Source organism: Pezoporus flaviventris, unplaced genomic scaffold, assembly GCF_033815535.1.
Source record: "Pezoporus flaviventris isolate CSIRO_AGI_PZ_B2104156 unplaced genomic scaffold, CSIRO_AGI_Pfla_v1 ptg000020l, whole genome shotgun sequence".
NCBI classification, from domain to species: Eukaryota; Metazoa; Chordata; class Aves; order Psittaciformes; family Psittacidae; genus Pezoporus; species Pezoporus flaviventris.
The window spans coordinates 7,432,627-7,453,179 of record NW_026892568.1 but is presented as its reverse complement, the minus strand read 5'-3'; the positions used below and the strand labels follow the sequence as shown (position 1 = coordinate 7,453,179).

At 43.4% G+C, this 20,553-nt stretch overlaps 2 protein-coding genes across 5 annotated transcripts; one reads left to right on the top strand and one right to left on the bottom strand.

Moving 5' to 3' along the window:
- The first annotated feature begins 25 nt into the window (after window positions 1-25).
- On the top strand, window positions 26-8,805 carry HEXD (hexosaminidase D). Its single transcript, XM_061455616.1, has 12 exons — window positions 26-197; window positions 276-385; window positions 456-543; window positions 935-1,099; window positions 1,814-1,997; window positions 3,350-3,421; window positions 3,830-4,025; window positions 4,701-4,783; window positions 5,568-5,646; window positions 5,724-5,825; window positions 6,342-6,431; window positions 7,215-8,805. Exons 1-12 carry the CDS (start codon window positions 114-116, stop codon window positions 7,381-7,383), a joined length of 1,422 nt encoding a protein of 473 aa, XP_061311600.1. The 5' UTR covers window positions 26-113; the 3' UTR covers window positions 7,384-8,805.
- Window positions 8,806-12,137: 3,332 nt separating this feature from the next.
- On the bottom strand, window positions 12,138-20,500 carry LOC133270422 (cytochrome b-245 chaperone 1). Of its 4 annotated transcripts, none has more exons than XM_061455631.1 (7): window positions 20,144-20,496; window positions 18,473-18,599; window positions 17,287-17,328; window positions 15,999-16,072; window positions 14,868-14,964; window positions 13,440-13,584; window positions 12,138-12,853 (listed from the first exon to the last, which is right to left on the bottom strand). In XM_061455631.1, the coding sequence occupies exons 2-7, from the start codon at window positions 18,555-18,557 to the stop codon at window positions 12,724-12,726; spliced, it is 573 nt and encodes a 190-aa protein (XP_061311615.1). In that variant the 5' UTR covers window positions 18,558-18,599; window positions 20,144-20,496; the 3' UTR covers window positions 12,138-12,723. The 4 variants fall into 4 exon arrangements, with proteins under 4 accessions (XP_061311615.1, XP_061311614.1, XP_061311616.1 ...); XM_061455630.1 differs by having other exon boundaries at window positions 18,473-18,603; window positions 20,144-20,494; XM_061455632.1 differs by lacking the exon at window positions 20,144-20,496 and adding an exon at window positions 19,978-19,995 and having other exon boundaries at window positions 18,473-18,603.
- Between the last annotated feature and the right edge of the window lie 53 nt (window positions 20,501-20,553).

Genomic DNA, 20,553 nt, shown 5'->3' with positions numbered 1-20,553 from the left:
ACCAGCGTACCGCGGCGCCGACGGCAGGCCAAAGCAATCGATGCGGACCGGCTGTGCGGCGTCCAACGCGCAGTCCGGAGCAATCGAGGGCGGAGCGGCGGCATGCGGCGGGCATGGCGGCGGGCGGGCCGGGGCCGCGGCGCCTGGTGCACCTGGACATGAAGGGCGCCGCTCCCCGCGCAGGGTACCTGGCGGAGGTGAGGCGGGGAGCCGGCGGTGGGGCTCGGGGGAGCCCGGCCCGGCACCACCCACCGCTGTCCCCTCCTGCCCCTCAGGTGCTGCCGCTGCTTCGCGCCCTGGGCGCCACCGGGCTGCTGCTGGAGTACGAGGACACCTTCCCGTACACGGGGCCGCTGGGGCCGCTGCGGGCGCCGCACGCATACAGGTACCGACGGGCAGGCCCCGATCCTGGTCCCGACCGCGGGCCCTGCCCTGACCTCCCGCTCTTCCCGCAGCCCTGGGGAGGTGCGGGCCGTGCTGAGCCAGGCGAGGGCGCAGGGGCTGGAGGTGGTGCCGCTGGTGCAGACCTTCGGGCACATGGAGGTGAGCGCCGGCCCCGGCAGCGCGGTTGAGAGCCCTGGGAGCGCGGGGCTGGCTGAGCAGGGTGATGGCGGAGGGAGGGGGCTTTGCTGGGGAGTCACCATCACTGCCTGCGTTGCAGCCATCCGGCGCTGCGGGCACTGGGCTGGGTGATGCTGCACTGCCCGCCCTGCTTCCTGCGCCCCGGAGGGTGCTTCGTGGTCAGAGACCCCCACGACAGCCCGAAGCAGCAGCCGTGCCCCTCCTGCCTGTAGTCGTGCTGTGCCCCGAGCTCACAGGCAGCCGAGCCCCAGGTTTTAGCAGGACCAGTGTTAGCAGAGCCCAGCTGGCACAGGGGGACGCCGCTGTCCCTTGCGCGTTGCGGTTGTTCCCCGAGCTCTCCTTTCTCTTGCAGTTTGTGCTGAAGCACAAAGAGTTTGCTCATCTCCGGGAGGTGAAGGCCTTTCCCAACGCCCTCAACCCGCACAAGGAGGAGTCGCGGGCACTGGTCAAAGCCATGATTGACCAGGTCATGGCACTGCATGGAGACGTAAAATGGTTTCACATCGGATGTGATGAGGTGGGGCTTGTCTTGAGCCAGGAATGCTTTCCTTGTCAGGAATGATGGTGAGGGCCAGGGCTTCTGCATTTCAGTGGTGACATTGGGGTAGGATTTTGGGGATGGAAAACACCAGCTCAAGCCTGTCTAGAAAAGCCTTTTTAAGTAATTCCAGTAGCACAGGACATCATCTCTACCCTATTTAGGTAGAATAAACATAGTTTACATAAAACCTGCTCTAAACCAGCAGGCAGTTTAAATGCTTATCCAGCGTAAGAGGCCCAAATCCACTCTGTGTGTAGAACAAGGATGCTGGGGCTGCTCTTGGACGTGCCTCCAAGTCAGTTCTAGATTCACATAGAGAAATCTCTTTCCCCAATACAAGAGATTCATTTCATGTAATTCAGGACCTAAGGGTTGCTAGATTTGAACTGATTAAGTTTGATGGAAGCTACTCCCAAAGACAAACACAGCATTCATTAATTATTCTTTAAATATTTTAGTTTCTATAGGGATATTGCCTTATATGATGCATTTAGTCATGGCTGCAGTCTCCTGCAGACTGATAGAAATGCTTGCAGTGTCTTCAACACTGAGAGATGCTTTTAAATACATGCACTCAATGTGTCACATCTGTGCAATAGGTTTTGAATGCTGTATGATTTCATGATACTGTGGCAAACTGTTCCACTTATTCCTGTACACGAAGTCAGGATTATTTGCTTCATGTTTCAGGTCTACTACCTCGGCGAAGGAGAGGAGTCAAAGCAGTGGCTGCAGCAACAGGACAACACTCCAGAGAAGCTGTGCTTATCCCACATAAAAGCAGTAGCGAGTTGTGTGGCCTCATCTTACCCCACTGTGACACCCATCGTGTGGGATGACATGCTCCGAGGCATAAGTGAGGAGACGCTGGCAGGTGTGTGGCCATTGATGGGGTGAGGCAGGTTTTGTAGCATACAGAAAATGCTCACACAACCAGTTAAAACAACACATCTGAGAATAGCTGAGATAGGCCACAGTGACAGACCAGAGAGAAGAGACACTCAGTCTTGGCTACATCACAGACTTTCTGCATTACAGTAGGTAAGTCTCAACAGATATACTTTAGTTTTGCAGCTGGTAATACACAGTGACAAATGAAAACACAGCGGTTGCCATCAATTCTGCTTTCTTTATACATTAAAAACCCCAAAACTATTAGCATTTGTGATCTCAGTCTAAATTTCTGTGCCTCTCACCATCTGCTCATGTTAGTTGTTGCTCATGTTAGATGTGCAGCATCTGGTTCCCACAGAGAAGCTGCAACCCTGTAAGCATCTTTGACAGTGTATGTGATCACAGTGCACATCATGAGGAACTCTGATACAGAACTGTGGGATAGCTCCAAGAACTTTACATCATGAGTCTTGCTGCTTGAAAAATAGGAAACTTCTGCTAAACTGTGAGGAGTCCCAGCACAGATGGAGTCCCAGCATTTTCAGAGCCACCTTACATGTCTGCTCTAAACAGGTTTAGACAATACCAGAGGAGCTGTGCAGCTCCTCCAGCAGTGACTGACCTGTTCATGGCTGTAACATTGGGAAGTCATCCCAAAAAATGCAAATGAGATTCCTGGAGTTTCCACAAACGCAGCACAGCTTCTAGGAAAGTGCACTCTACTGCCACAGGCAAAACCAGACTAAACAAGCTAAAAGGGATGCAGTTAAAATACTGAGTTTCTGTACAGTTTACTGCAGTTTCTCTAGGGTTTGGTTTCTCATGTTTAAAACTAGTCGGGTTGATTATTATAAGATTTGAAACTAAATCTGTATCTTTACTTGTACTTTAAAGGCATCTTGAAAAGTGAAGTTCTGTGCAAACACAGCTCAGATAATCTTTGACTTAAAGGCTGAATACTTCCTTTGAATTTAGCTGAAATCTTTTGTGTACAGTTTGTAGCTCGGCTAGTTCAACCAGCAGGTATACAGATAGATGCAAGGGACTGAGAATGAGATGAGTTTGGGATGATGAGGCTCTCCCATGAATTGTCACTGCCGATCCATATTAGTGACTTCAAAACATCTGAGGACTTAGTGGCCCCTGGCACATGAAAATCACATGTCCAAATTCCGGCCAGGCTGAATAAAGGCCAGGGGCACTTCAGCTGTAATTGAAGGGTCCTGGTGACAAGCCATAGCTTCATTCAGTCATGTGCTGATACACCAGTAATACATACCTAGTTCTCGCTTTTAACTGGCTGTTTTCAGTTAAAAGAACTCTTTCTTTCAGAATCTGGGGTGCCACAGCTTGTGCAGCCGATGATCTGGGACTACGCAGCGGACCTGGATGTGGAAGGCAAAGGTTTGTACATCTCTGCTGAGCTGCATAGAAGTAATTATGGTGCTTTAATATCATAAACATAGCCCTTGCTTGGTTTCTCCTAATAGTTGCTACTATTTATTTTCTTTCAACAATCAGTTGTCAGATGATGTGCATTCTCATTACATGCGTACAGTTTGTAGCATTGCAGCCAATTTAGCAATTCAGGGGAATGGAATATAGTAGCCGGGCACATGAAACCAGGAGGGCAGTCACCAGAGCAGGTTGCTTAGAGAAGATGTCAAATCTCCCTCCTTGCTGATGCTCAAAACTTGGTGGGACAAGCCTGTTATAACTGGCCCTGTGTCCCCTTTAACTGGAACATTACAAGTCAAGGCTGAAAACAGGGAAAAACTTGTCCTGTAAGTGTTCTTTTGTGTCTTACTGCAGTGCATCTCATAGAGAAGTATCGTAGATGTGGCTTCTCCAAGGTGTGGTTTGCTAGTGCTTTTAAAGGAGCTACAGGAGTGAATCAGTCTCTAATCCTTATTGGACACCACTTAAAAAACCATCTTCAGTGGCTGAAAGTGGCAAGCAAAAGCCCTGCCGATGTCCTCGAAGGTATCGCACTGACCGGCTGGCAGAGGTAAGGAACATCCTTTTAAATGGTTCTAAGGATCACTTGGAAGCAAACTTCCACCCAAAAACTCCTTAAGAGGTCCAAGGAAGTTGGGGATTTAGAAGGGAACTTTGCAACCCTGCAGTCCTTGCTGTTGGTTAGTGCTGGACCTTAGCCACTGTCTACAAAGGGTGGATCTCAGAGTTCCAGCTAACCAGTACAGCATTAGTCAGCAGGAGTGATTGTTTTGGCAGACACCAACAACAGCAGATTCAATCTGAAGGCTTGAATGTACTTTGTGCCACCTTAAACTGCTTATAGACAGCATAGTTAATACACGGTGTATACCTGAACATCTAATGTGGATTAAAATAGAATGAAGTTGCATAAGAGAGAAAAACTTGTTAATGCAGTGAAGGAGAAAAAGGGGTTTATGCAAGTCAGGAGATCTGAAAGTATACCAGAGAGCTGAATTCCAATTTCTATTCCTAATTTGGCTTGAGAAAATAAATTGGTTTGGAGCTGTTCTTGTTAGTAAAATAAGAACACTTGGTGTTTCAGAGATAGAAGGTTCCTTCTTGGAGACAGAAATCAATGTTTCTAGAGCTCTTAGAATTTTAGTGATTGAAATATTAGGAATTCCCACTTGTTTAGTGTGTTCTAACCATAGAATGCCTAATTAATTAATGTTTTCTTATCTAGATATGATCACTTCTCTGTTTTGTGTGAGCTTCTCCCAGTGGCAATTCCATGCTTGGCTGTATGTCTGCAAACACTAAAGAATGGTACAATGGCAACTTTATTCTCTCAGCTTATGCCTAGCACAAGGGTGAAGTGACACTGCCCCAAGGTTGACACAGGCTTATCTTTCGAGGTGGTTTGACTATCTGATCATGGTCTGCATTATGAACAATAAATTAGACGTTGCATGTCTGTGATATGGAAGCAGAGAAAGCTCTTAGCTTAGCTATTTAAAGATAGCCATAGTATACTAATCATTTATTATGTTCTCACCTGCAAAGGGTCACAAACTTCTTCATGCTCCTACTAAAAATAATTTAGGTAGCTGAATTGCTTTCAGAACTTTGAAGCACTTTTGGTATACAAATGAGGTGCTTTTAGATATAAATTAGATTAATGAGACTAAATGAGATTTAGATCTTGTTTACATGTAAAAGTCATTGTAACTAATCCAGTTTCATCTAGGAAGTACACTATCAAGTAAAATACTTCCTTTAGTTTCTGATTTCTTCACAGGCAGTTGCCAACAGAACTTTTGTCTTAACTGCATTTCTTATTTTCAACCTAAAAAAACCCACAAACTTCTGGTTTTTAACTAAGGCACTAAAAATACGCAGTGCTCATAGCTAGGAAGCGCTTTACCTAGTATGAGGCAACTGTGTGAAACACAGCTTACTCCTCCCACCCCTTCTTCTGTCTCTGTTTTACCTTCTAAAAAACATCTTCACCCAAGGAGAACTAAGCCAATGTAGAGTACTCCTGAAAAGCCCTTTCATGAAGATTCTGGTTATTTAAGCTCCTTTATGTATTTCCACTGTCTTCTGCCAGGTGGTTATTCTGACAAGGTTAAAGAAAACGTAGAAGAGCTCCTGGGAATGTCTAACCTGGAGATTGATACTTTCATGAGGTAAAATTCCAGCTGTAGGATTCGGATGCTTCTCATGGTGTGGTGAGTTCAGAAACTCATGGATCTTTTTTGGACAGCACAAGTCTGGGAACCTTTCCTGGGAGCAATATCCTCATGCTTGTGACCGAAATTAGTTTCTACCTCAAGTCATCAGTGGATGAACTTCTTGAAAGGAACAGGTAATGAGATTTATGTTGATTCTCTGCTGTCTGCAGGAGTGTTGGAGCTGTATCCTCTCAAGACAGGGCATAACTCCAGCAAAGTGATTTAAACATCAAGCTCTGTTTCAGGCATTGCATCCCTGTGTATTGACACCTCAGCAGAACATAGCATTTTGATTCAAATTTGAAGTATTTCAGCAGGACTCCTAAATGGTATGTGTTGCCTTATCTCAAGAAGCTAGTTCTTCCCTGAATTACAGCTGTTATTTAAAGTTAAAATTCTTTTTAATGGTGTGGTTACAAAAAATGGAGCTTGAAATAAAACTTAAATTGCAACACATGATCAGTTATTCTTATCTGCCAAGAACAGTCTTTTACAACCCTGATACAAAGACTTCAGTTTACTTACTCCATAAGCATTGTCTCTGCTTATGCAGAAGTAGTTCAGCTAAAGCCCTATCACCTCCCTGTCAGCCTACAGACAGGTGCATTGCTGCTGTGTCAAAACCTGCTCATGCTAACATCTGTTTTCAGGTATGTCACAGGCTGGTTCAGCCCCTACCACAGGAAAAGGAAGATTATCCATCCCATAATAATGCATCACTTTCAGCCAGATGCAGTAAGGTAACACCACTAACTTTGCATTATAGGGGAAACAAAATCTGTCATATTTTGGCATTCAGGTACATACAGTTTTGAGTCCTTGCCTTCTGAACTGTTACAGAAGCATCAGTGGAAACCAAGCAGCATGAAGTATTCATGTTACGGTTTTAAGCATGTTTGTCTTCCACTGAAAAAATATTTTGAATACAAGAACAAAATTGGTCTCTGACAAACTCTAACTTGTCCATGGAGTTACTCCTGTACAGACCTGCTGCCTCTTACAGCAGTTACTCACCTCCATGCAGGAGCTCCCTGTGGGCCAGGTTCCAGGCAGGGGAAACAAATCCAGACCACTCCACCTTGCTCCCTTCCACTATGAGCTTTCCAGAGCTTGTCCTAGGCATCATGCTGGTTCGTGCTGAATACGTAATTAGTACTTTTTTTTTGCTGTGGTAAGGTGAATACCCAGCTGCATCCACTCTTCCTGATTAAAAAACAGAATTAAATTCCCAAGTCTCACAGTAAGTTTCAGTTAGACTTAAAATGCGTCTAATGCTTTGAGTTCATATTTCAGTACTGAAAAAGTCATTGCTTACAGGAAGCACCAAGATTAATGGTACTCAAAACACAAACCTTGTGCATCTGCACAAAGTCAAGTCCTTTGAGCTCTTGTAATAGATGCTCCTTTCCTGTTAAGGCATTTTAAGGCCTGTACTCCCTTTAGAAGGCCCAGTAAGCCAAGCCTCCCTTGGGGCAGAGCTCACCTGCAAATGTGATTGTTTCTCTCTTATGATTCCTGCTTAGTCTTCTCTCCAAGTGGAATGGTGTGGTGCGAGACCTCCAAGCAGCCATGGAGCAAGTCTTCCACAAATGTACTGTAGAGGAGTGGATGGAGGAGAATGTCTACCCCAGCCTCCAGAAGCTGCAGCAAGTGGTGGATGATTTAGACGAAGCGATAAAGGCACAAAATTAGGGACACATCAGTGAGTCTGTCTTACTCCATGGGAAAACACAGCTAGTGGAGATCAGCAGCTAGTCACTGAGCTAGTTTGTCATCTTGAGAATTGAAGCAAGAACTGTGATGAAAGTGACCTGAAGGCATCAAAGAACTTGGTAGTGTATTAGGCTGCAGCTCTGTTTTAATTTTCCTGTCTTAATGCATTGCTGAGCCTTGAATCACCTGCCCTGTGAAGGAGATTTGCTCCCCTTGCGTAAGAGAGCACAAGAGTCACAACTTAGCTCTTTTACAAGGCAGGAGAAAAACCCAGTTTCTTCCAATTCCACTATTAGTAGTAGTAAGACTTTCTTACATAACAATGACCTGGAAGAGTTCTATGAGTTCTACTCTAGTCAGTAGCCAATGTGTTCTCCTTTTACAGTTTCTACAAAATGCAAGATTTAGGATACTTCAGACATGCTCTGGGTCCTTACATTCTGTACTGTGACTCAGTCTTTCAGCTGCATTGAAATGTCCTACCATGCCATCATGACAAGCCCTTCCATAGCATGTAGCAGTTGATTTGTTCCAGATTCTGTTTTGGACTTTTCCATTCTTTGAAATACATGAAACATCAGTTTTAAATCCAGCTTTGGTGAACTTGAGATCAGGAAACTGACCTCCAGCCTTTTGCAGAAGTCTGAGCAAGGAACTGCTGTTGATCTGCTCACGAGGCTACAGCAGATGTAAGAGATGCACTATCAGAGCAACAGGGAGCTCTGGAAAAGGAGCTTGTTACCAGCAGTGACGGTGACACTTGGCTGTGAGGGAAAGCTGCCTTAACATGCTGGTCTTCTAAACTTCTTACCAAAGCATCAAAGCTAAGCATCATCCCAACACCACAGAAAAGCACCATCCCAGTCACTTTAACATATCCATTTCACCTGAGAGACTGCAGACTCATTCACGCTTGAAGCATGGCTGAAGTCTACTGAATATGAGGGGGAAATGCTGTTATGTTACATTCTGCTTTAATGTTGAACTTGTGTATAGCAATATATTTTCTGGACTTAACTACAGCATTCAGATAATCACCACAATGGAAAATCAGTTCAAAAGCCTGGTAGTTAAGTAAGTATGCTACTTTACCATGAGTATTCAGAATATTCCTGTTTGCTTCATTTATTGCTTTCTTGAAAGTCTTATTTTGGAAGCACAGGTATTGACATCTACTTGGAACAATCTATTCTAAAGACCACAGCTCTAGCTACAGGATGTACAAGTACAGCATGAGACAAATCTAACTTATTTAATGACGGCTACAGGAGTTAAGTCCATATGCAGATTTTTAGCTATAGAATCAATGGCTATGTAAACCTTAATTACCAAAGCCACATACCTTGAACTAAACAAGATCTTAATTTATTTTACTTTAATAAATCCTTTGATACTCAAGAAGTTTGTGGAAAGTTCCTTTTTTTTTTTTTTGCATGTGGCATGTTGGTTTGGTTTAAAGGAGGGGAATAGAAATACATTCACCTGTGGAGAGTTGGATATATCAGCTTAGATGAAATTGAAAGCTGGACTGCTGCAAAAGTGAAAACGGAGTCAGTAAAGAGCTAGGTATTTGGGCTTCCTTTACCCCGTCCTCCAGCCACTGTCTCCTTCAGTAAATCTGTGCCAAGCAGTAATTCAGACAGCCATTAATATTTTAGTCCATTTTAATAAAAAAACAATCTAAAATGCTACAGTGACACAAAAATTATCAAAGTTGATTTTCTCAATGCACGGGTTTTTATAAAAAGACACTATAGAAGGCCCTGCAATTTTGAAGTATTCTAAACATTTTCCTAACATTTTTGCCTCTCAGCAGTCTGCTACAGTGTTAGAACTAGCATGATTTACTGTGTAAGGCAGCTTAGTTTTTGGTGTATGTGTAACTTCATAAATACAGCACGAGAGGCAGATATCAGTGATACAGGATAAATATTTCCATTTCCTCTGAGGAATTGATCCCACTTACTGGAATACCTCAATTTGTGAAATACCAGCATATTAGATTCTAGCTTAAATACAGCTTTTCCCTCTGTATAACATGCAGCCTAGCTGTTGCTCAGTGCAACAGCTAAGGCCATGATCCACCCGACCACATGCATGCAAGAAACTCCAAATGTGCTCTTCAAGCTTAAGGTGAAGCATGTGCTAAGTGGCACTTCCCATACAGTTATATTAAAGGATAGAAGAGAAAGTGTAAGTTTTATGGGCCAGAGCTTTAGATCTAACCTAAGGGCCATTACATAGGTTTTCAAGTCATTTATAAGTCATATGATCTACAGCTGTCCAGGCTCTAGCTACCAGGCAGCCTGAGAAGCAAAAAGTGAATACATCCCTGTAATACTCTTCTAGGAGTTTGTAATTTTCCTAATCCAAACTAGTCATTCCCATCATTCCGTTTAGTACAAGCCACCTTACACCAGGCACACATAAGGCTATGTTTACTGGGCCTTTTTATTTGCTAGGCCCAAGAGAATTGAGGAAAAGCATCCAAAAAAGCCTTCAGCAAAATAGTGGAGTGGCAAGATCAGAGAGGACTAGTGGACAGAGGTAAGAAAAGAACTTGTTCTGGGTTAGCATCTGCTGCTCTCAGCAGTTCCTTCAACTTGAGGAGTCCACAGGCATCGCCGTAACCAAATCCACATTAATGGCAATTTGCAAGTTAATTTTCCATGCACAGAGTTATTGCAAAACATGAAAATCTGGCTGTTCTAAATATAAGAAACAAGGCTTTTGAAGACAGGAAGCTCAAAACCTGGATCAAGAGAAAACACATCAGCCTGTGATACACATACACATAAAGCATCATCCAATTACCAAGACAAGACATTCTTAACCTGCACCTAGTTACATTCATCAGCCAGCAGTGCCCTACATACAGCCCACAGGCAGAACCTTCAGCATTCGAAGACTTTACTCAGTCTCCCTTCATGTATAGAACTCGGGTTCCCAGTTGAAACTGCCAGTTTGTACAGCAACAGAGCTGCCACAGCAAAGTGGAAGAGAGGATTACACCAGCTGTGCCAAGTGACAGGCTGAGGAGTCAAAATACTCCTCAACACAGTGCATGCCAGCAGGCACCCCCCTCCTGCCTACCACCAATCAGAGGACTGAGGTGTGAGGGGGACACTACAGAACATCTTCAGAGATGATCACTGGACATCAACTCAAAACGCAACTTACTACTCAGATGTACTTCAAGCAATGTTCTATCTTGCTATAGGTCATCCCCCTTTCCAGGGATTCAGAATTTTCCTTACACTGTTTTAGTTTTTGCATAGTCCATAAGTATATACATTACTAACACAAGATGCACAAAAGAGCTCAGCAGCAGCAGGGCACACAATGCAGCACAGGTTTAGATCAATAGATATACCTTTCTAAAGCCAATTTTTAACTGGAAAACAGTGGTGATTTCTATCTTCCATAGAATGTTAGCTCTCATGGAAATACAGAAGAAACCCAGTATAGCCACAATCAAATGCGGGTAGTTTTGTCACTTTCATCCATGATCAAATCTGCAGGCTCAGAATTTAAGTGCACTGCACATCTCTACAATGTACTCCCTCTAAATGCCCCTGCTCAAAGCAGTGGTTATCTGCAGGTTGAGCCCTTTTGCTTACATTATGCCATTAAATACTCTAGTTTCTTCACTATTTCTTACTGGAAGTCCTTATAAAATCCAACAGTCTCATTCTACACTGTAGTTCAAAAGCTCCGTATTTCCAATCTCATTCTCCTCTCTAAGGCAAGGATGTATATACATAGGGTATATTTCACAGTGGATTTAAACGGAGAATTCCTGTTTCACTTTTATTACCCATTCAAACTGGCAGTAAGAGCATCTTTTTCTCACAGCTGACATACTAGCTCTAAGTACCTGGACATGAAATCTTAGTACCACCTGTTCTTTGGTTAGATAAGTATGCCCTTGGTTTCAGATATAGCTGAAACACTATAAAACTATAGCTGACAGGACACAGCTTCTGCTGAAAACTTTTCATAGCTTTTTCTTCCATAGAGGTAGAGTGCTTAGAAACAAGAACTCAGTTCTTTTAAGCTCTGAAGAAACTGCTGCCCAAAGACATTTGCTCAGGCCAAACATGAAGTCAGACCATACAGCTACCTTGTACCTCATTCAGATCTCCTAGAAGTAACCATGTAAGTATTTTCTAATTCAGGTCTTAAGATCCCACAATTCCTAAATAAAACCTAGTGAACTTTAGTACCACCAGTTTCAGCATGCTGAAGGAATGTGGACTAACAGAGGTAGCTTTAACTTCAAAAAGTATCTTGGAAGACTTGTATTTTATCTACTTGTGAAACCGCTGGTCAGAAGACACTACACACCTGGAGCAAAACAGGGGTGCAAAACAAACATTAAATCTATCCCAGCTATCATAAAAAAAAAAATTGGTATCATTTCAAGTGGTATCATTTCAAGTAGATCATGTTTCACATCAGTTTCTTCCCTCCCTCAAGTAACAGATGTGTTCTTCCTTTCTAAATACACAGCTAAAATAGTAAATGTTTAAGTTTAGAAAAAGGTTATTTTGCCTTGGGCTAGACTACACCCAGAAGAGAAGTAAAACAGGATTAAGCTACAACATCCTGAAGATGTTGAAACATCACCATGATCATTTTTTGTTTCCTATTTGCAGCTCCTTGGAAAGTGCAGAAAAGAGAATGTAATAAGGTCAAACTGATGTTTCCAATTCCAAGACAATCACTAAGACTTTAATTTCCACTGGTATCTAATAGCAAGTCAGTAGTAGAGACTATGAAAGTGCCACTATTCTGCATCACCTAACTGCATATATGAAGCTGCCTAAAACCAATTCAGCAATACATACAGTCATCTGCAACATTTCAGTATCAACCTCACAGCACTGTGATATGAGTTACAATTCAGCTCTTCTACACTTCATGTACTGTACCTGCAGATGTTTGCACTAAGTCAAAGTTTACATCTGCATCTCAACTTCATCAGTGGGAAAGTAATACATGATTTCAAACCAACTCATTAATAAATTACTCCTAGACAAGTTTGAGCTCAAAAGCCAGCAGTGTCCATGAGCAGGAACTAAGGCAAAGGAGCACATAAACCACAATTTGCTTTGGACTCTCCAACAGCAGTACTGGGAGTGCAGATCTCAAAGCAGTTTAGCACTAATGAGGTACCCCTAAGACAGATTCCTCCCATTGTAAATGCACATGTAGAGAAATGCCCAGGTCAAAGCTGAGGGATTTTTTTCCTGAAGAACAATCAGTATATTTTCCAGATGTTCAAAAGCCTCTGTTTTCTTCAGCTCATGATGACTATTAATAGGTATCCTGTGGTTCATCTGCATCACTAGCCTCTGTTTCGCTGCTCTGAGAGAGATCTTCTTGGCTCTCTACTCTGTCCAGTTCCAGAAAACTAGTAATGAGTTTGGCAATGGCTTCCACATCACTGTGGAATAGAAGAAACAATGTAAAAGTTAGTGGAACTGTGTTGTAGACAAAACAAGAACAGGCATGCTAATTCCTGAGAGTAACTGCTTGAAGGGACAGTCAACATACGACATAAAGCATGACTGACATAATCTCAATAGTGAAAGCATATCAAGCCACACCATTACTTCCATATCAGAACAAATCAATCCTTTTCCCCACAGCTGCTGCTGCAAGATTCCTATTATCAATACTTAAAATTAATTCTATGTTAACTGATAAATACACTGAATAGAATTGAAGAGAATTAATCCCCTCTGCAACTGCACAGCTGAGGTAGTGAGGGTAGCTGCAGCAGACATGCAGCACCAGAGAGATCTTGGATATCTAAATACAATCAGTCTCCTGATGGGAGACAGTGGTACCCAAAAGTCTGCAACTGAAAGCATTAAAGGGTTTAAAAAAGTTAGAATTGAGTAACGCGAAGTCACATCAGCAAGTATGAAAACTGAGCTAGATGAGTCTCATTAGCTGGCAATTACTGACCCATGCGACTGGTACTTCCCACCTCACACATTCTCATTAAAGAAAAGTCCCCAGCGCACCTTCTGCAACCCAATACTGTGCTCTGAGTCAGTGGGTGTGAGAATCCAGTGCCAAAGCGGAGCACAACGACGTAACCCTTCCCGAAATACCGCACCGTCTCCTCTTCCACGTTCACATCTCGGATCTCATTCAGTGCAGCCACTACTGTAAACGCATGTGGAAAACAAAATAGTCTATCAGCATGACAGTAAGTCCTCAGCACTGCTGCTAGCAAGTTGCACCACTGGGACTACATGCTCTTGAGTGCTATTGCTCTGATCTCATACAACCAGGGCAGTCCTGCAAGAGCAAGCAATTGCTGATCTATTCAGGCAAAACAAACACTGCTATCACACATATCAGCATCAGGAGATACTACATCACATATCCGCTGGTATAGACCCTAATGAACAAGCTATACTGCCTCTCAGGAACTGGGGACCATTAGTTTATTACCTATGCTTCCCATTTTGATGGCAGTTTAACCATGTTTCTACGCAGAGCAGGTAAATATGCGTTCAGTTTACTGAGGCTGAACAAATACTGGAATATTTAACTGCGAAGAGCATCTGCTGATCTCTGCATCCCTACATTAATGGTACTTGAAACATATTACCAAATAACCTCTCAGGAAGAGATATACTTAAAAGCATACCCTAAAGAAAAATATACCCTAAAGAAAAGTTCAGAAACATTAAACATCCTTTTTTCCCCCATCTCTTATCTTCCATCTCTTAGTTTAAAAGCCAGTTCAGCTTACGGACACTGCAAATTTTGCCAGTTTTCTAAGTATATTGAGAGTTGGTTTGATTTAGACTAGCAAGTAGGATCAGAAAAATCTGACACTGAAGAGGATCTTACTTCAGTTTGCAATGGAGCTCCTGTCTCACAGTGACTCAACCAAGTCACACACATTAGACTTCAACATACGTTACTCCAACAGGAAGCTCAAGAGAAAGAAGATACTGCATTAAGCTGAACCTACTTAATATGATGTTTTAAATGCATATTTTATACCTGCAGGATATAACATGCCTGCTTGCATATGATCTCTAAAGATTTGTCTGCTATCAAAACCAGATCAGATGACAGAAATCTCAATTCCTAGATCCAAATTTTAAGTTTTTCCACCAGTCCCACCTGCAAAGCAGGCTAGCCAAGGGAAAAGCAAACCTGCACATTAACATCCCAAAGGAATGGCTAAGACTATTACGGAAAGCAGTGTGGAAGCCTTGGATTAAAATAACAGGATGCATTCAGCACCCTAACCTGAAAAAGCATTTGGGTCCACACAGGCTTATGATAACATCTGCTGCTTATGAACAAAGCAGATCTGGAAACAGATATGACTAATTTGAGTACAGAACTCCAGAGAAGCTTATTGAAGAGGCATGTATGCATTTCTTCTGTCTGCTCATCACACTTGCTACCACATACTGCTTTCTCACCTTGTTCATGGCCTCCTTTGGAGAAGGTCAGTATTTTTTTGTAAAGATTGAATGTTTTTAAGCAGACAGTTCCCTTGTTCTTATCAAATACAGCTTCCTGTAAAAATGGAAAATAAAGAAGTCAAGATATTCTTAAAAACACCATCAGCAGCTATGCTTCAAAGTAAAACAATAACAGCTATATGTGAAAAGAATCTTGGAAACAGAAAAGTACATAGCTATTTTAGAGACATTCCTCAATTAGACTGAAAACCACAGCCTTGCTCTTGGTTTTAACAGACTTCAGCATATCTCCTGTGTTACCTCTAGAAGGAAATTGAAGCTTGTTTCATTGCCCCTCCTGACACATTCCTTATGTAATAATAACATTGCCTGGAATCAAATTTGAACACTAACTTGGAGTTCTTTCTCCATGAGCTTTCTGGTGAACGCATTTGGCCTATAGTATAAGCACCCAGTGAATGAAAGTTCCAGTTACACCTTTCACTAACATAGTGACTAAGTCCACCAAAATTCCAGTGTTGTGCTATATGGGCCAGGTTCACACCAGATTTAAAACATCCCTGACAGATAATGAAAAAAGGATGCCTCATATCTGTGGGTTGCTTATTCTAACGACAACTCAGGTCAGCAAGGTGACAAGCCTACATGATGGGTTATTGCTCTCAGTCCAGCTCCCAACAAATCAACCACCAGATAAATCAGCTTCACAAACACTCTCTTCCCAGTGGAAAACAGCTGAGTATTCTGGAAGGTTAGATCTATCCTATTTAGTGGTCATTCTGTCATTAGCTGGAAAGAAAATAAGCACAAAATAATGTTTTAGCAGCCAACTGTGCTATTTTTTCTGTCTCTTCTACATAAGATGAAGAAAAGGCCACAAAACTGTTTGCGGCAACTCTCACCTTATAAAAAAACTCTTATTTTTAGCTTTTCATGTTCATGCTTGTGTAGTGAAAGAATTATTGCTCTAATTCTAATTCTAGTATAGCAACCCCAAAGGGTTTCACCAAAACCAAAAGCACAACTTGTCTGTTTGAACAGAGCAAGAGCACAGAGCTGCTGGAATCACCATCTGCCAAATGCTTCTAAACTTGCACGACCTCGTGTTTCCTGAGTTCAACATCTTACCTCCCACTGCTCCAGATTCTGCGCTGCCACAAAGAAACACCCAGCCATATAAAAGAGCTTCCAGGCCAAGCTGTCTGAACAATGCAAAAAAATGCACTAATTTAGGGGTTTTGTCCTTCTTTGGTATTCAAGCAGTCAGTTTTAAGATCAACATGCTCCCTTTAAATGCAGCAAAAGAAAAAGGGGTTTCTCTGATGCAACATTTGTGCCTTTAGTTGTAAGGTAAAATGTTTAACAGCTCTCTCCCAGGATAAAAACATATTCATATTTTTCCAAAGACTCCAAGCACACGTATTGCTGGCAAGGCTGTAACATCACTAAACATCTTTCTCTTCTCTAAAAGCAAAGGCATCTACAAAACTCTCAACCTGCTGTCAACCATCAAATATTTGTGCTGCAGACAACAAGGGTAAGAGAGGCAAATGCTTATTCATAAAAGGAAGCAGTCAAGCCTCTTGGCAAACAAACATCTGCATTTTATGTCCTGAAAACATGGACATAAAACATGTAGCAACCTAAACAATTTGCTTACTCAGGCTTTTACTGAAGACAGTAGAACGCTGCTGAGTATTGTTTCAGAAACCTTTGTTGCAATGTCTTTAAAAAAGGCTGATCTAGCTGGTATCTCAAGCAGCTTTCACTGGACTTTGCTCTTTAAATAATAATACATTAATTATATTGGTAGCATATTCCTACACACTATTAAGTTTTAAATTTTGATGTCAACAGGATGGAGCAAAAGAATCACAGGACAGCCTGCAGAACAAATTCCATCAACAGAAGGATACCTGGCATTCAGTGCAGCCTGCTCTTGCAGGGGGTGCAGGGTGAAGCAATAGTGTGTCCTCTCTAAAGGTGTTTGTATGAGTAATCTCTGCTAGTGATGATTTAACGGTTTCCAGAGAAACAGAGCACTTCCACCAAAGGCAAGGTAATCATTTCATTATGGTGGCAGACAATCATTATATGTCTTCCCAGGAGAGCTGTGAGGACCAGCTAATCACATTTACAAAACACACTGAAAGTACAAAATGCCACAGAGTGCTAAATATCATCATTAAAAATACCCTTGCAAATGGAAAGGGAGACCGAGAAAGAAATAGAGCACTGAAGTACGGTAAGCCACACACAGGCAACAGTTAGTATTGGATTTTAATATTCACACCACAAAATGCAATAGGTACCTCTACTGCCTCTGAGGCGAGACAGAAGCTGCAGAGATGAGACATCAGCATGAAAAACAGATCAACAGGAAACAATTCTTTAAAATAAAATTATAGGCCATTACCTGCACTATAATAAGCAGCAGCCAAACCTATGGAGGCTATTCCTAGGATGAGAGGAGAGAGAGTTAGGACAAACAAGCAGCTCAAACCATCTAAAATTCCCCAATAAAATTATGAATATTCATGAATTCATCACTTCTCAAAATAGGGACAAATGTGATTGCTACATCCATCACTGTATGAAAGAGTCAGTTTGCGTTTTTTTGCTCTGAACCTCCTGTTCTGCAACACACTAAAAGCACATGGGCTGAGGTCAGAATTAAAAAGGTGGTGACAGAATTGGGAACAGCACATCAGAGGGATTTCCATCTACCCATTACACCACACCTCCTCTCGAGTGCAGTACAACTCAGCGTGCTGACCAACACTGCAATGTTTATTCTTCCCCTCTATGTGCTCTGTGGAGCCAAAAGAAAACTCGTGTGATCAAGCTGTGTCAGAAGCTGCCAGCTCCTTTCTCCCACTGAGGAGGAAGCAGTGAAAGAGTACCTCGCACCCCAGAGGGCTGCTGCAACTGCAAAGATCTTGTCTCGGTGACAAGTCTGACAAGATGACATAACTGAAAGCAATGACAAGGTTGGAGTGTTACTGCAATGAGCTCTGGTCTGTTGGAAAACACAACATGCCACCTTTTCCCCAGCAGTTCTCTCAGTGCAGCCCAAGTACACTGTACTAAGTCCATCTTCCTTTCTGCATTTTCAGTAGTGTTTTAAGACGCCTTTCACAACATCCTGTCTGACTTCCTATTACATGCAGTGCTGTTAATCACACACAAGATCTAGCCACAGCACTGCTGCACTGCAGGTTTTTCCATTTCTGAAGCCTAGATGTTTCTCAGTGTAAGTACGCATCCCCTTCAGAAGCTTCACATTTACACTGCTATATGATACATAATAAGCTTTCTTTTCCTGATCTTCCAGAACTGCCTGAAAATTCTCTCCATGAGCCTCTGAGGTTCTGCAGATGACAGAGTGAAAAACTCTCACAGTGAAACTACCATGCAGAGAAGACTACAGACTCATTCAGTGGCTACACTAGTGGAAAGTTCAAAGTGTGATGATGCCTCTTCTTGAAAGAAAGATGCCTGAAAGACAGGCATCTCTTCTTAGAAGTTCTTTGAGGAATTTATTATGATCCCCTTCCCTTACGGCAAGCTCCGAAATAAACTGAGGAACCTTAGGGTCTTACCAACAAAGAGAGACCAAGAGCGGATGCCAGGGGACCTCTTCAGATGAAGATAGGAACTCGTGCGGCTTTCAACCAACATGTACATCTTCAGAAAATGCTCCCGGCAGTCCAGACTGACTCATGAAACCTGGCTGGACAGAAAAAAAATCACAAGTGAGACTTCAAAATGACTGCTGACTCCAACACTCCATTCCCAACATTTTTCAGGACTTATCGAGTCTTAATCTAGACTATAAAAGATGTCCAGGGTAAGAACATTTTATTCCTTCAGTGACCTTGCTGTTCTTAGATCCTACATGACACTCTGCAACTCTGTACTGACTGCCTAGTTTAGACATAAAGTTCCAGGGGATTTTCTTTTTCTTCCATTTAATAAATCAAACCTAGCCCAGTCTTTTCAGCTAAATAAAAAGCACAGATGACTTTATTTTAATCCCATAGCAACACATCGGAGAGAATCTGAAACCGAAAGAGACAAAAACCACTTATACATAAGACACACTCCATCTCCTCCGGATGCCAAGCATCAGGCTTTAATTACCAAATGATTCCTGAAGTTGATCTCAATATACTGGAAAATATTTCCGCCCATACAAAGCCTTCTCCTGCCTGCAACCTAAAAATCCATCAACAAGTTATCAAATAAAATCACTGCAGAAATCTGGGAGTATTTCAGGAACAACACATCCTACTTAAAACACAATTCGCATGCCAAATAAATCCATTAATGCAAACGTTGATATAACATCTCTTCCCCAAATTCATTCAGCAAAGTGCAATCATGCAAATGCCAATATTGGCTTAAAGTTGGCCCCTCAAAGTCAACGGCATCATCTCACAGAGGCTGCTGCTTGCACAGAAGGTGCCTCAGGGGATAAAAATCATAGAATCCAGACTGGTTTGGGTTGGAAGGGGCCTTTAAACTTCATCCAGTTCCAACCCCTGCCATGGAGAGGGACACCTTCCACTTAGAGCAGGTTGTTCAAAGCACCTTCTGAAAAGTTACACTTAAAATAAGTCACAAACGCACCTTTAAGTGAACGCATAAATTCTACCAGCCAATTTTACAGTATTTAGGTATTTTTAGGTATTTGGGGGCTGCTAACTTCACTTGACTTTATTTGGTGTGACACTGCACTGCTCTTCAACGCCAAACCGAACATCCACACACTTCCTCCGAGCCCCCGATTGATGGTGATTTAGCAAAAGCACCCAAACGAGTACCTTGACAGCTTCCCTACAAGCACCCACCACGTCAGGACGATGCACGGGGCTTTCCACACCCGCCTCCCCGCAGCGAGAGCCGTGCCCTCACAGGTCTCCGCACCCCCGGGTACTCACAGTGCCTGCACCGTGCTGCCAAATCCAGAGCGAACCTCGGGCTTAACCCCCGCAAGGGGCAAGCCGGGACCCTCGGCTGAGGCTCGCCCGTACGAGCCGCATCCCAGCCAGGCCGAGGGGGCAGCCGCTCCCGCAGCCCACCCCTCCGGTGCTCTCCTCAGCACATCAGGGGGGCAGCCGATGGCTCCCTGTTGGGGTGATGCAGCGCTGCTCTCCACAGCCCCCCTTACCGCATCTCCTTGTGACAGACCCCACCAGCCAGGCTACCCGTCAGCCCGCCCCGGGGCGGGCGGACCCCTTCGCCCCCCTCAGCACCCCCGCCGGCGGTACCTGCCCGGGCCGCGCGGCAGCACACCCGCATGGACGCCCTTTGAATGGAGCACCCGGACGGCTCCGCTTCCTGCTGCTGCCCCAAACCATAAAGCAGTTTTAGAGCAAGCTCAGGCGCGCCTGCGCGCCGCCCGCCTTAAAGAGGATCGGAAGCGCCAGTGGCCATTTTGGATGAGGGCACAGCGGATAAATCAGCCTTCGGCCGCGGTGCTTCCCCTGGGCCTTGTGTGTGAGTGGAGCAAGGAGAGCCTCGCCCAAGATGGCGGCTTGCTGCCCGCATTCAAGATGGTGGCCAGGCTGGTGGGTGCCGGTTGAGTAAGAGTGTTGATGTTTTCTTACTTTGCGTGATGTTAATTGCGATAAAAATAGGCGAAAAATAAAAATAACAGTTATGATCGTACAGGATTAAT